General features: G+C 45.9%; 1 protein-coding gene across 2 annotated transcripts; it reads right to left on the bottom strand.

Moving 5' to 3' along the window:
* Nucleotides 1-169: 169 nt before the first annotated feature.
* Nucleotides 170-11,870, bottom strand: LOC149335577 (regucalcin-like). Of its 2 annotated transcripts, none has more exons than XM_089553836.1 (5): nt 11,594-11,870; nt 10,410-10,598; nt 9,176-9,394; nt 8,476-8,622; nt 170-697 (listed from the first exon to the last, which is right to left on the bottom strand). In XM_089553836.1, exons 1-5 carry the CDS (start codon nt 11,745-11,747, stop codon nt 492-494), a joined length of 915 nt encoding a protein of 304 aa, XP_089409962.1. In that variant the 5' UTR covers nt 11,748-11,870; the 3' UTR covers nt 170-491. The 2 variants fall into 2 exon arrangements, with proteins under 2 accessions (XP_089409962.1, XP_089409961.1); XM_089553835.1 differs by having other exon boundaries at nt 10,410-10,601.
* Nucleotides 11,871-12,870: the final 1,000 nt, after the last annotated feature.

Here is a 12,870-nt window from a genome sequence, read left to right on the forward strand (position 1 = left end):
ACAAATTTCTGTACAGACTAAAGATGGCATAGTCAGCAAAAAAAAAAAAAATGTAAAGGGCCAGTTTGCTGGCGAAAAATGGCTTTTCCATTTCCTGCAAGCGTACACTAAACATACGATCGTCAAAAAATGCCCTCTGGCTTTGGCATTTATTATCGCGTAACTCGAGAATCCTTCAGACATCGAGGCCGCACCGATGTTCGTGACAACACAGGGCAGTAACTACAGACGAGGATCGATTAGTGTGGGCCATGCTTTGGTGTTCAAACTCCTCCCCCGTGTTGCATAGTACAATGTCTTCTGCCTTTATGCGCGAGCGCACACGCGGAATTTCTTTTGACTCTCGCTAGGTAGCGAGTCAGAATAGTTTGGCAGCCGCAGCCTGATCCATATTATGCTGTCCACAACTGTACACGTCCACCCTCTTCTGCTCAATGTCTCGATACTTCAAAATTTCTAGTCTGCTGAGACAATTGTGTGCACTGTTGGTGTCAGCGGTTGAAAGTGTGAGCCGCGAAGCCCTTAGCTCCAAGGCAGGTGACCTTGAAGACCGACCCGGCCAGTGGCTCGGCGGTCATCTGCTCGGGCGTAAGCCCTTTCCAGGCCGAGGTGACGTAGAGTTCGTCGTAGTTCTCGCCGCCGAAGCAGCAAGAGGTGGTTCTGGACACCGGCAGGAGGACTGTCCGGAGCAGCTTGCCTGAAAGCGCAGATATCACGAGGAATTATAGCATCTATAATACTGTAAGATCGCCACATTGGCCTGAGCCACACAGAAGGCTTAGAGGGCCCATCTGTGTACGATATCCGTAGATAGTGGTACAATTAAGTAGTATTAGTAGTAGTGGTTTATTATTGAAAAATACCAAAAGGAAGGAAAAGATGTTGCCGGCCGCGGGCATTGCTATGTAATCTCTTAACCACCCGAGCTTCGACCTGCAGAAATAAAGGGACAGGGGGAATATGCAAGTAGTAGTACGGAGGGGAGCGATTTTCTAACAATCTTGAAGAAAAATTAAATGATGTAAATATGCGTTACATGTAGCTTCTGTTAGCAGCCAGCGCAAATAATCTTGTCCAGTCTTTTTTTAAATATATATTTCTGCTTTTAGAGACGTTTTCTACTTGTTGCTAAGGTGCTTTGGGGTTTTCTCTCTCGTCATCGGTACGTAGCTGGCGTTCACAAAATGATGACATACGTCGTCGTTGTTGTTGTTATTGCCTCGGAAGCGATGGCACACTTCTACGGTGGGGGATAACCTATAGCCTCCGCAGATAGCTTCACCGGGTTGAGTAAGCCCATATCCGCAGGATTCCTGAGGACCGTAGCGACGGTGATGCGTTTACTGGAATGATCTGATAAGACAGACGCAGTTCGCTGATTAAAAGGGTTACAATCACATTCGCTAGTTTTTGTTTTTTCTCAATTCTATCATCCAATTATTTTGCCATTTACCATTACGTTCTGTCTAGATGGTTATCTCCTTTTTCCCAAGCGTAATAAGGTCTAGATTGGCGCTTTAAACAGTAGTAACCGTAACTAAGCTATATCTACTTGTGTTTAGCGCACTATGTCCCGAGTTGCCGCTAGGCGAATAACCGCTACTTTTACCACTATATGAAGGTCTCCCGCGGGCCGGATAGAATATATTGGCCCTAGTGAAGCTGGTCAGTTATAGGCCTCCCAAATCATTTCCATCACTTTGCCATGTAATCTACTACACTGTTTGCTTGGACCCCGTCTTAAAAACTCTCTGCAGTGAAGTCATCAAAGTTAGCAGTTGAGGTGGAACTTATGCGAAGAACGTGTCGAGTTGACAGAGTTGGCCTCTGAGGAATACATAAAAATACTAAACTAAGAGCTTTTTCTTTGCAGAATAACCTCATTAACTACATTTACAACAATAAATAAGTTCATTGACAACGATAAAGTATCTGGCCACGAGACACTACGAGCATTAGCCTTCATTGTAGTTTGTCGTGGCCAGATACTTCCACTTTGCCCTGTGCTATCTCGTGACTCAAAAGTGTAGGCCTCGGGGAAGGCGCTTTCGTGGTGTGACCAGAGGGGTCTCGCACCGTAGGAAGATGGAGACTGTGGGAGCTCTTAATGCGCTAGTCGAAGCATAAGATTATACTAGCGCGGTTCAGTGCATTCTCTCTCACAGCCCTCCGTTCGCGTTAAATTATATACACCGTGTTAATTAGCGCGGGATCAGTCATATTTTCGGGATTCGGCGTGTTGTTGTTTGTGGGGGCCAATGTTTTTCACCATCATGACATGCTCAAGCTTTTATCTTGGCAACCACTAGCCACGAGCTAGACGTAAAGATCGTACACAAGGCGCAGACGATGTGCGGCACCAATCTCGCTCATCACTAACTAGTCCGAAAGATGTGACGAGGTAAACCTCTAACATTCTTCTTCAGGTCATCGCTGGATTGTGTCATATTCCCCTTTGTTTTTCCAGATATTGTTGAAGTGCGGAACGACTTGGATGGATTACTTCGCACACTGTATAAGCGTTTTTCAGGTGGTTCTAACCATGCTACGTGCTGTTTGTTTTACTGTTTGTCCTGTGCTCACTCCTGATATGCCTCAGACCGAGACAGCCTTATTTGTAATTAGTTAAATAAAATAACAAAACATATATGTCATTTACAAGGAGGACATAATACGGGGGCAGGAATTCAGAGTTTCACCGTTAGCAGTGTCAGACACTGTTTGAAGCTCTTGGCATCCGCTGAACGGCACCTCACTAAGGAGAGCGGCGGACAGCGCCCTAATGCACCTTGAGGCATAGATGCCAGACAGGCGCCTGCTTGAATTTCTGCCCAACTCGTGCGGTATTCTTTTCTTGGAGTGAACATCGGAATTTCATGGCGCTCATGGCCTCTAGTCACAGCACAGTACCTTCCTTCTCTCGGCCCAATCTCTCCATGCTTGACGCTTATCTCACTGCAGTCTGCTGTCGACCGTGCTGCTTTCTTCTAAGCTCAGCTGTCGCGTGTTTCTTTGTGGGCGCCGCCGCGGTGGCTCAGTGGTTACGGCGCTCTGCTTCTGGCCCCTTAAAGACGCGGGTTCGATCCCGGCCGCGGCGGTGGAATTTCTATGGAGGCAAAATTGTAGAGGCCCGTGTACTGTGCGATGCCAGTGCACGTTAAAGAACCCCAGGTGGTCGAAATTTCCGGAGCCCTCCACTACGCCGTCCCTCGCAGCCTGAGTCGTTTTGGGATGTTAAACCCCATACACCATAAACCGTTACTTTGTGGACCTAACTCGCGGCCACCAAAAGGTCGTCCTGCATTGTTTGTTGACATCCTGCCGTCACTATTGCGAAGTTCGTTTGCTTTTTTGTTGCTCAGTTATCAACATACATTCCTAATATGATCTCTGTTAAAGCGTTGGGCGTGGGCTGATGAACCAATCGCAGTTAAAGAGGCGCTCGAGGAGGTGGTCGCAGTGACAAGAAAGGTGCAGTGACTGTTTCTGTCCGGGTCGACACGTGACCCGTAACCCGAGCGATGAAATGAAGAGATGTGGAAGAGGGCCGGTATAAAACGGTGCAGGTGAAGACTGTGCAGTGCTTAGCGAGCGGAAGAGCCCAGTTCCGTTTGAGTCAAAATATACGCATTTTTCACGAAACTTGTGAAGAGAGATTTTCTTCGAAGCCGTTTGGCGTAACGCTGCATCCAAGCGGAGAATCAGAGAGGCGTGGTAAGGGTGGTGCGTTTGCCGCCAGCGCAGTCTGGTAACTTCATCATGTATCACTAAGCAGGCCAGAATATATTTTTATTTATTTATTTATTTATTTATTTATTTCAAGATACTGTCAATCCCACAAGGGATTGTAACAAGAGTGGGTACAGAAGTTAGTACAGACTGAATCAAGAAAGTGTACAAGACGTAAAGACGGCATTTACTCATTTAGTCTTCTTTTAATATGTTGTGTTATCCTTGCTGACATGTTTTCCAATATCTTCTTTGCATGTGTTATTGTATATAGTAATATTCCCCCTACATTAATGCCTCATGGGCGCTGTAGGTACTTTCAATAAATAAATAAATAAATAAATAAATAAATAAATAAATAAATAAATAATCGACTCCTCGGATCTTTACAAGGCAAGTCCAAGAACAGGTACAAAGAACTTATACCAGAAAACTTATATATGACTGAGACAGGAGGCATACCGTTGCGTTATGGGACTTATAGCGGCTTACTGCAGTGGGTTATACAGATGTCAGGCACACGTAGGCTCACACAACCTCGCATAGAAAGCGGCGGTTATAATTCAGGACTACAGCGTTGTCGAGGGATTCAAGTCAGCTTGCTGTCGCTCATTCCAAGTTTCGTGCGATTGGGGTGCGATGAACATATAGGGAATGTTTTCGCTCATGGTTCGGTGGCGGGAAGTTTATTTCTCATTTCGTGAACTTGGTGGACGTTGTTCTAGAAAGCCTGAGAGAAAAAAAAAAGCTCTAAATTAGGAAAATCAATGCCCGAAGTGTTAAAGTATATCAAAAGGAGCTAGATAACACCCTCACCGTAAAGTCCTTCGAGAAATGAGGCTAATTTAATGCCCCTCTGCTGGCCGCCGTAACTCACATTAAGCGAAGGAACATCTGCTATCACCTTTCGCAGCGGAGATATGAATTCCCAGGACGGCTGCGTAGTCAGTAGTGTTCCCAATGAACGTGTGCAGCCTTGTAGATACGTTATCGTAGTGCAGAGAAAGCGTTCTTCCTATCAATTCTTGGATTGCGGAAAATTCCTCTTGAATGGAGGACGTACCCTTATGCAAAAATGCCCCTGCGACCGTTGAACGCCCAGATAAAACAACTACGAAGGAAAATACTCGGAAATCCTGCATATTTCAGACAATTCGAAGGCTGTTTACTGTATTAGAACACTCAGGTGGGTGGTCGTGCATCTCAGTCAAAAACTGGAAAGTTAGTTTCCCTAAGCGAGCAGAGGTCATCATTTTCGGGTTGTCGAAACGATACGGGAAAAGGGTAAGAAGAGCATTATTCTTTGGAAATCTGTTACTACTGGAATCAAAAGAAAACCCGAGTAAACTCAAATTCGCTGCGGGGTCACCTCAATCGGCAGTGATTTCACGCATTGTGTCATCACTTAGACGCGTCGAACTTATCAGTATCTGTACCAGTATACCTGCCCTCGCAAATTTCATAGGTTTACCAACCTGATTCGCGCACCACACTCTGCTACATTTACCTTGTCATGAAATTCACTTCGTTCCCCTAAGGGGCCGGTCATTACCAATTCCTAATACACGTCCAATCCCTATGTCCATTTCCTATCTTTTCTTCCAGCCAGGATGCTAATTCTCGAGAAAAGCCGGTGTCCATCCGTTCACGTCAAGAAAAAGCAGGTATCCCACATGCCACGTTGGGCAGGTGGCAACGAAATTAATTAAAATAAATTCAATGCAATTGCCACCTGCCTACCGTGGCACTGGGCATCAACTCATTGGCGGAGAGACAGAGAGCCTCTCGGAAAACTGGTCTGTTAACTAGCACTGTTTGCAAACTTCTTGAACACGTAATTCACTCGCAGGTAATTAACTATATTGAAGAACATAACATTATCTTTAAATATCAACATGGGTTCCGTAAAGGCTACTCATGCGAAACGCAACTTGCCGGTTTCATTCAAGACATACATTCATCGATTGATGCTGGCATTCAAGTAGACTCCATATTTCTTGATTTTTCTAAAGCTTTCGACAGAGTACCTCACAACCGGTTATTAATGAAACTAGCACTGCTTAATATTCACCCTCTTGTCATTGCATGGGTTAAAGATTTTCTCTTTTCCAGGTCTCAATTTACAACTGTCAATAACCACAATTCGTCTTTCAGCCAAGTACACTCTGGCGTCCCACAAGGAAGTGTGCTTGGCCCCTTACTTTTCCTAATTTTTATCAACGATTTACCAGATTCCATTTCTTCCCATATCAAACTTTTTGCTGATGATTGTGTAATTTATCGCAAAATTTATTCTAACACCGATTGCCAATCCCTTCAATCTGACCTGGATTCAGTAACAGCATGGTGCTCAACCTGGCTTATGCAACTTAATCATTCAAAAACTAAATTGATGTCTTTTACTAACCGAATGTCTCGAATTCAAACAGCATACTCCTTAAATAATAGCTCAATCGAGCTAGTCACCACGTATAAGTACTTAGGACTTCACCTTCATTCAGACTTAGCATGGAACCACCATATTAACCTTATGCTTGCATCTGCTAATCGGTCATTAGGTCTCTTAAAACATAACCTAAAGCATGCTCCTCCTCACCTCCGTGCTCATGCCTATACCACTCTAATTCGACCTAAAATTGAATATGCCTCGGCTATTTGGGACCCTTACCAATCTTACCTAATAAATAACATTGAATCATTGCAGAACCGCGCCGTTCGTTTTATTTACTCCGATTATTCACATAACACCAGCGTCACAGCCTTAAAGAAACGCGCAGGTCTCCAGGATTTATGTCTCCGTCGTAAAATTGCACGACTATCACTTTTTCATAAACTTTATCATCATCCATCACTTCATAACGACTTTTTTTCTTTGCCTCCTTCGATTTTTGACCGCCGCGATCATCCCTTTAAAGTTAGACGTTTCACGTGCAGAACATTTATCTATGCGCATTCATTCTTACCACGCACAATATCTGACTGGAACACTCTGCCTTCACATATCGCAACCACCACTGATCCTGATAAATATTTTAAACTTACATCTTCAATAACTACTGCTTAACTCTTCGCATACATTGTTATTTTATTTGTTCATGGCTTCCTTTTTTGCAGGGTTTGTTACTAAAAAGATTCATTGTATTAGTGTTCTGTTTGTATAATTTGAATACTGCACTAATCTTCGTTCTTTGCCGCGCTGCCATTCTTTTGATTCTTTTGCTTACTTATATGTCATGCAAAGTGTCTTATTTGTGCTTTTGATTGATTCTTTTGCTTATGTCATCCAAAGTGTCTTATTTGTGCTTTTGTTGTTTGTTTTATATTTGTGTTTTTTTTATTCTGTTCAATTGCCTGTGCCCCCCCCCCCCCCCCCCCCCCCCCCTATGTAATACCCTCTCGAGGGCCTTTAGGGGTATTCTGTATAAATAAATAAAAATAAATTCAGAAATGAGCCTTAAAGGACTACAGACACCCAATTTTTTCTTGCGTGTTTTCTTCTCTCGAACGATGCGTTAGACATTGGTATGCATTGAGCACCCCGTGTTATTCGTCTAGCATGCGACCGCTAAATAGTTTATAACTGAATTTCTTCTTGATACTGTTTCTGTTTCAACTGACGAACAATGGCTGTGATGTGTAGTTGATGTTTACGTCACGTGAGGAATAAAAATTCAGCAATATAATTGCTATGTCGTTTTTTGCCATTTAAAGCATTTAAAGAGGCTCGCTTGAGTGTTGTAGTGAATTAAAACTACGTATTAGCGATTATATTAGCGTTTTTTCAATCCATCATGTGACCTAAACATTAACTCGACGTCACAGTCGTCGTTCGGTCGATGGAACCGAAACAGCACGAGAGAAGAAATTATAAATTATTGGGCGGTCGTACGCGACTACCGCGCGGTAATTAATGCGTTGTAATGTCTGACGCATCATTTTAAAGAAGAAAACATGCAATAAAAATTCAGGGGGCACTTTGGCTCTCTAAAGTACTGCAAGGCGAAAGCCTTTCCTGGCGCACTGTTTGGCATTGATTGCGAGACTGTTTGTGCTGTACTAGTGCTTTATTTGACTACACATTACAACTACACACCTTGACTGCCGACTATGACTGCTTCTTTAGCACGGCTCTCTCCCTGCTTCGATGAGTTCGGTTGTATCCATGGCTCTGTTCGCAGCAATAAGGTATGTAATGTGGTCACCCACGGACGCCTTACGCCCCCTTTCGAAGCGGACAACTATTTTTTATTCGTCTGCTCCAAAAGAGGGCGTCAGGCATCCGTTGATGACCTCATTACTCGAATCCGTGCACTCTGACGTCATAACCATTTCGACCAACCGAAAAGCGTGACACCTCTGCTGACAACCTTCTGTCGACAACGATGAGGCATTAAAGGCTTTCGCCTTAAAATTAGGCGTCTATAGTCCTATAAAGGAAGCTCGGAAAGAGCAGCATAGCTCGTACAAGCCCCATTTGCCCTGTGTTTGAAAGAGCCAGTTACCAGGGCAGTGGCACATGCTTAACCGCTGCGCCATTGCGCTAGTAGTGCTACAAGGACTCCCTGCGATCTATGAGTTTTTAGGATTAATTGCGAGGGAGGGATCTATAATGCTATCACATTGTACTCTTAACGACAGGTTAAGCGTCGTTCAAGTTTTTATCACCTCGTGTCTGTCCCCCAAGCCAAACAGCTCTCTTCTACACCAGTAATCCAGGCCAATCCGCGAGCCCTGATTCCCACTTACCCGTGCAGGGATCGATGTTGATGATCCTCCCCCCACGAAAGCAGGCAAGCCACAGCTTGCCGTTGGTGTCCACCGTCATCCCGTCGGGGTAGCCGAATTGTTTGTACTCTTCCTTCGAGTTGAAGTCAAACAGTACCTGCCGGTTAGCTGCAGTTCAGAAAAGCCAGCAATAATAATAATGTGACATTGGGAAGTGAACAGGAAGTCAAGCTTTTGTTGAGGAGTCTCCCCGACCAGACTCTATGCCCGCAAAGCCATGGTACTGTAACGAAAGTATAGTTCTTGCGTTTTCATTTTGACAGCTCAGCTTATTCGATCATCATTTGCTCAGGCGTGGTTCCCCGTTGTTGAACTGCAACCGCTGTATATGAATAGCCAGGAATCTCGCGAGCTTTATCGCCAAGCGCCTGGTACTGACGTCTTAGTGCTGACGTCGCACGGAAGCCGCTTTTCATGGTCATTTCTTGGCCACGGGCTGACGCGTATATGCTGATTGCCGGATGCTAAAACTATGACAGAACTATTGTGCAATAACAGCGGGTGGTCTGGAAATATAGGAGCACAGTGGAGGGCAAAAGGCAATGAGCTACTCTATACGCCTTTATGAAAGCTGCGATAAACTTGCGAAACGTTTCCGACTGCGGGTTAACCCTAACTGTATCACTTCGATTAGGGTTAGTCTATTTCAGCGGTTACTCACAGAGCTGCCCGCTGGCGGCGTCGAAGCCGAACGAGTAGACGCTCCGTGTGAAGGAGTCGACGTAGAACATGCTGAGATTGTCCGGCGACCAGGTCATGCCGTTGGACAGGTTCACCTTGGTCACGTGGGCGGTGACCTTGAGCGTGGTAGGGTCGATGCTAAACAGCGATCCGCTCTCCTTCTGGACCAATCCTGCGTCCGACATCTCGCCGATCGTCCCTTGGAGGAAAACGCGAGTTTTAGTTAGTGCTTCTCTGATGACGATAATGATTATTATTGTCACAAGTTATTGGAGAGACAGCAGCTTTATTATAAAAGCCGCTTGAAAGGCAAAAGGCTCGACCTAAGAGCTTTAAACTGCCTTCCAGTGACCAACATAGCCCTTGAATCACGTGAACAGAAAAATGGAGAACGCTGCGCCAAATCTATCACCCGCGACAGGATGCTTTCCCGTAATGATGATAACGGCTATAAAAATGTGTTTGTTTAGCCTAAATCGGAGTTTCGTATAGCGAATTAACATATATCTAAAATATGAGAAAAAAATCCCCACACGTGCAGCTGAACATTCCGAATGTGATTATGACTGCCGAGAATTGGAGCAAAAACAGAGCACGTTCTTATGCAGGTCACCAGAAAGAGTTCAGGTAAGAGTAAATTCAACAAAAAACTTGCGCATTGTAATTCACTGCCGAAACTCAAAATGAAACAGGTGTGATTCCAAAGTAAACAGTGAACCTCGAACACTACGGCGTCATCATACAAGCAATTCTTTATTAAATTAGAGAGCTAGAGAAAAAAAACTTTATTCCAACGCAATATTAAGCGTTGAGGTCCTTGGCCAGGGCCGTCAATGCCAACTGGTCAGTGAGCTGGTCGGAGGCTAGCCAAGCCCAAAATGAGGGGACTTAATGGCAACGGGGCAAGAGAAAAGTAAATGTTCTAAATTAGCTTAAGGTTCGGGGAAATTGGGGCATGCGATAGATGAACTCATGAGAGTGATGAAATGGTTGTGTTAGTGTTGATAGCGGGTGTTTGCAATGAGTAGCAATTCGGATTGTCAGTTGCGGGAGAGACGCCTACTGTGCCAAGATAACTGTGCTATGCTGTAAGGCGTCCTCCACTGTTGGAGGAAAGTTATATTGTATGGTAGAGCTGCACAGTTATGGCATAGTCTGTCAGACATGTATAAGGGCAGCAATAACCAGCCTGTAAGATAGCAAGAATCCTGTACCTGCCCAGAGGCGGCCGGTGACGTCACACTTCCCGTCGTTGAACTTGTTGGCCGGCTTGTCGCTGTCCACCTCAATAAGAACCTCGGACTTCAACGTATTCCAGTCGAACTTGTGCAGTTCCCTGCCCAGGGTGATGGCATTCAGGTTGGGATCGGACTTGTAGGGGATAGCGATGGTGCAGAATCGGTCTGCTAACAAATGATACATCAGTGAGTGTGCTGAAAATGTAGTAGAACAATTTCTGTTTAGCCATTTAGTTGCGTAGTCATAGAAGCCCTTCCCTTCGAATGATGGGATATCAGTTGATCTGCTATGTTCGTGTGTGAAGTCTATTCTTTCACTATGTTGATAAGAGCAGCTGCTATATAAATGCAAGTGGTCTGTCAATAAAAAACCGAATTTTCAGTTAGCGCTTTGCCCTGTCAAGTTCGTTCCTTCCTGTGGTGTCTTACTGCACTGAAAAAGAATTCCAGTAATGCACCAACTAGCCTGCAAAAACGTTCTCGCAACTTATGATAAAATTGCGTGTTCTTGATTAGAAGACGTCGTTTTCAGTGAACAAGTGCACAAGGACAAAAAATTGCAGCAAAGCACGAGAACAGTAGGTGCACGAATGGACTGTCAGCAACGATCTAGTGCTCTACGATGCTAATGAGTTGGCTGTCTGCCACTATTTCTCTCGGAAACGCTCATACCGCCGCCTGCTTGCGAACGAAACGCGAAAGCGAAGTTCACCTCGCCGAGAGGCAAGTGCCGCGAAGTGCTGTACCAGACGACGGTGCCGGAGAACCCACCTGCAGATTTTACAGCGCCTGCGCAATAGTTCCTCAAGCGCCCGCGTAAGCCACGCCGGCGGCTCTCGCATCGAAGCGCCCTACGCTGGCAGCCCGAAGCCGCGTGGCCGCGTTCAAGCCCCAACAGTGTACGACCGCGTAAAAAGTACTACCACGCCGGCTGCCCTTGACAATTAAGGAGGAGCATCTGGTGTGAATGGTAATATAATTGGGAAGTTCCATCTCCAGTCACTGCCCATTCACTCGCTCAATGGACCGATTGCTCTCTCGGTAATTCGCTTGATCGCTTGCAAGCTCGCTCACTGGACGAAAGTACATGTTAGTTTTCAACTTCAAAGAAGGGTAATTGTGCACGGTTGACAAAGCGCATTTAGTGTTGAAGACATTACCCAAGTGGACCTCCGTTGTGTCCTTAGTAAGTACATCCAGCCGACAGATGTCTCCCACGGGGACGTCGACGTAGAGTAGCGTCTTTGAAGCCGGGTCCCAGTGAGGTCCCTCGCCCAGTTTGGAGCGGCGGTTAGAAGCCGGAGACACCGACATGGTACGTCTCGTTTCAATCCCGCAACAAAACCACCGGTGCACACGAAAACCGTGCTGTCCTGCTCGTACGGTGAGCACTGAGCAGCCGAGCTCTCAGACCGCGCTGTCCTCTACATCGGCCGTTCGTTAACCGCTGGTTGCACCTGCTGCACCGCTTCAGCGGCTGCAGAGGGTGAGAAGGAAGACGGAAAGGCGGAGAGCGTTAGAGACTGGGGAGGGAATTTTTACCACAATTTCCGGAAGGAACCTCCTGTGCGCATGCGCGGCCGTCGCATAGCGACTGAGACAACGAAGAAGCAGATACAATTTTGTTTGTTTTTTTCCTGCTTTCGTGCAGTTCTCCTCACCCTCCCCGAGCCTGCCGCGCTTGCAAAAGCGGCGGCAGCGACGGAGGCGCGCCTTTCAAACGAACTTGCGTAGGTGGCGCTCGCGGCTCTGCACCTCGCCATAGGTAACGACGTCATTTGAAGAACAAGTTGGTGAACACCTTCGAAGCTTAAATATATCGTCACACGTGGACACTTGACCTCCTTACTATCTATATTTAGAGTGTATGCTCGCCGCCAGGGCAAGGATGGAAGCCGCTGCGGCGCGGTTACAAGCGTCTCTTACCAAGAAAAAGCTGCTTTGAAGTGGAAAGAGCCAGGCTCGAGGAGCAAAAGAAGAGCACCGCTTTGACTACCGAGCACCAGAAAGTTGAGCTGGACACCGAGCTGGAAATTGTTGAAATTGAGAAGAATGTCAAACTTCCCCTGACTGTTCGACAAAGACACTCACAAGTTGAGAGAGCTGGGAGATCTGCTTCTTTAGATTGAAGTTGCTGAGGGTGATCCACATCTACCTATCTCAACTCCACATGACCTATCTCAACTCAGCAAGAGGGGTAAATCCGATCGTAGGCAAGCTGCCACACCGCCTGAAAAAGATATGGATGGCAAACGGCTCGAAGTAAAGACAAGGACATCACATTACCTTTAGCTCGTTCTCTAGGCTTGTCAGGGACCGAGGAACGACCCCAGCTTCAAACTCGGCTCTACCTTTTCAAAGCTCCCAAAAGCAGGCAGATAACTAACGAATGAGGGTACCGGGAGTGCCGCCATCTCAGTTCATTTGAGTGCCATGG

Source organism: Amblyomma mixtum, chromosome 7 (assembly GCF_055824585.1).
Source record: "Amblyomma mixtum isolate Tamu chromosome 7, ASM5582458v1, whole genome shotgun sequence".
Classification (NCBI taxonomy): domain Eukaryota; kingdom Metazoa; phylum Arthropoda; class Arachnida; order Ixodida; family Ixodidae; genus Amblyomma; species Amblyomma mixtum.

Coding starts and splice junctions, on each gene's coding strand:
- LOC149335577 (XM_089553835.1), bottom strand. CDS start 11,747: ATGTCGGTGTCTCCGGCTTCTAACCGCCGCTCCAAACTGGGCGAGGGA. Junction 10,602..11,593: donor CACAACGGAGGTCCACTTGG/GTAATGTCTTCA, acceptor ATCATTTGTTAG/CAGACCGATTCTGCACCATC. Junction 698..8,475: donor CAACATCGATCCCTGCACGG/GTAAGTGGGAAT, acceptor CTGCGCTTTCAG/GCAAGCTGCTCCGGACAGTC.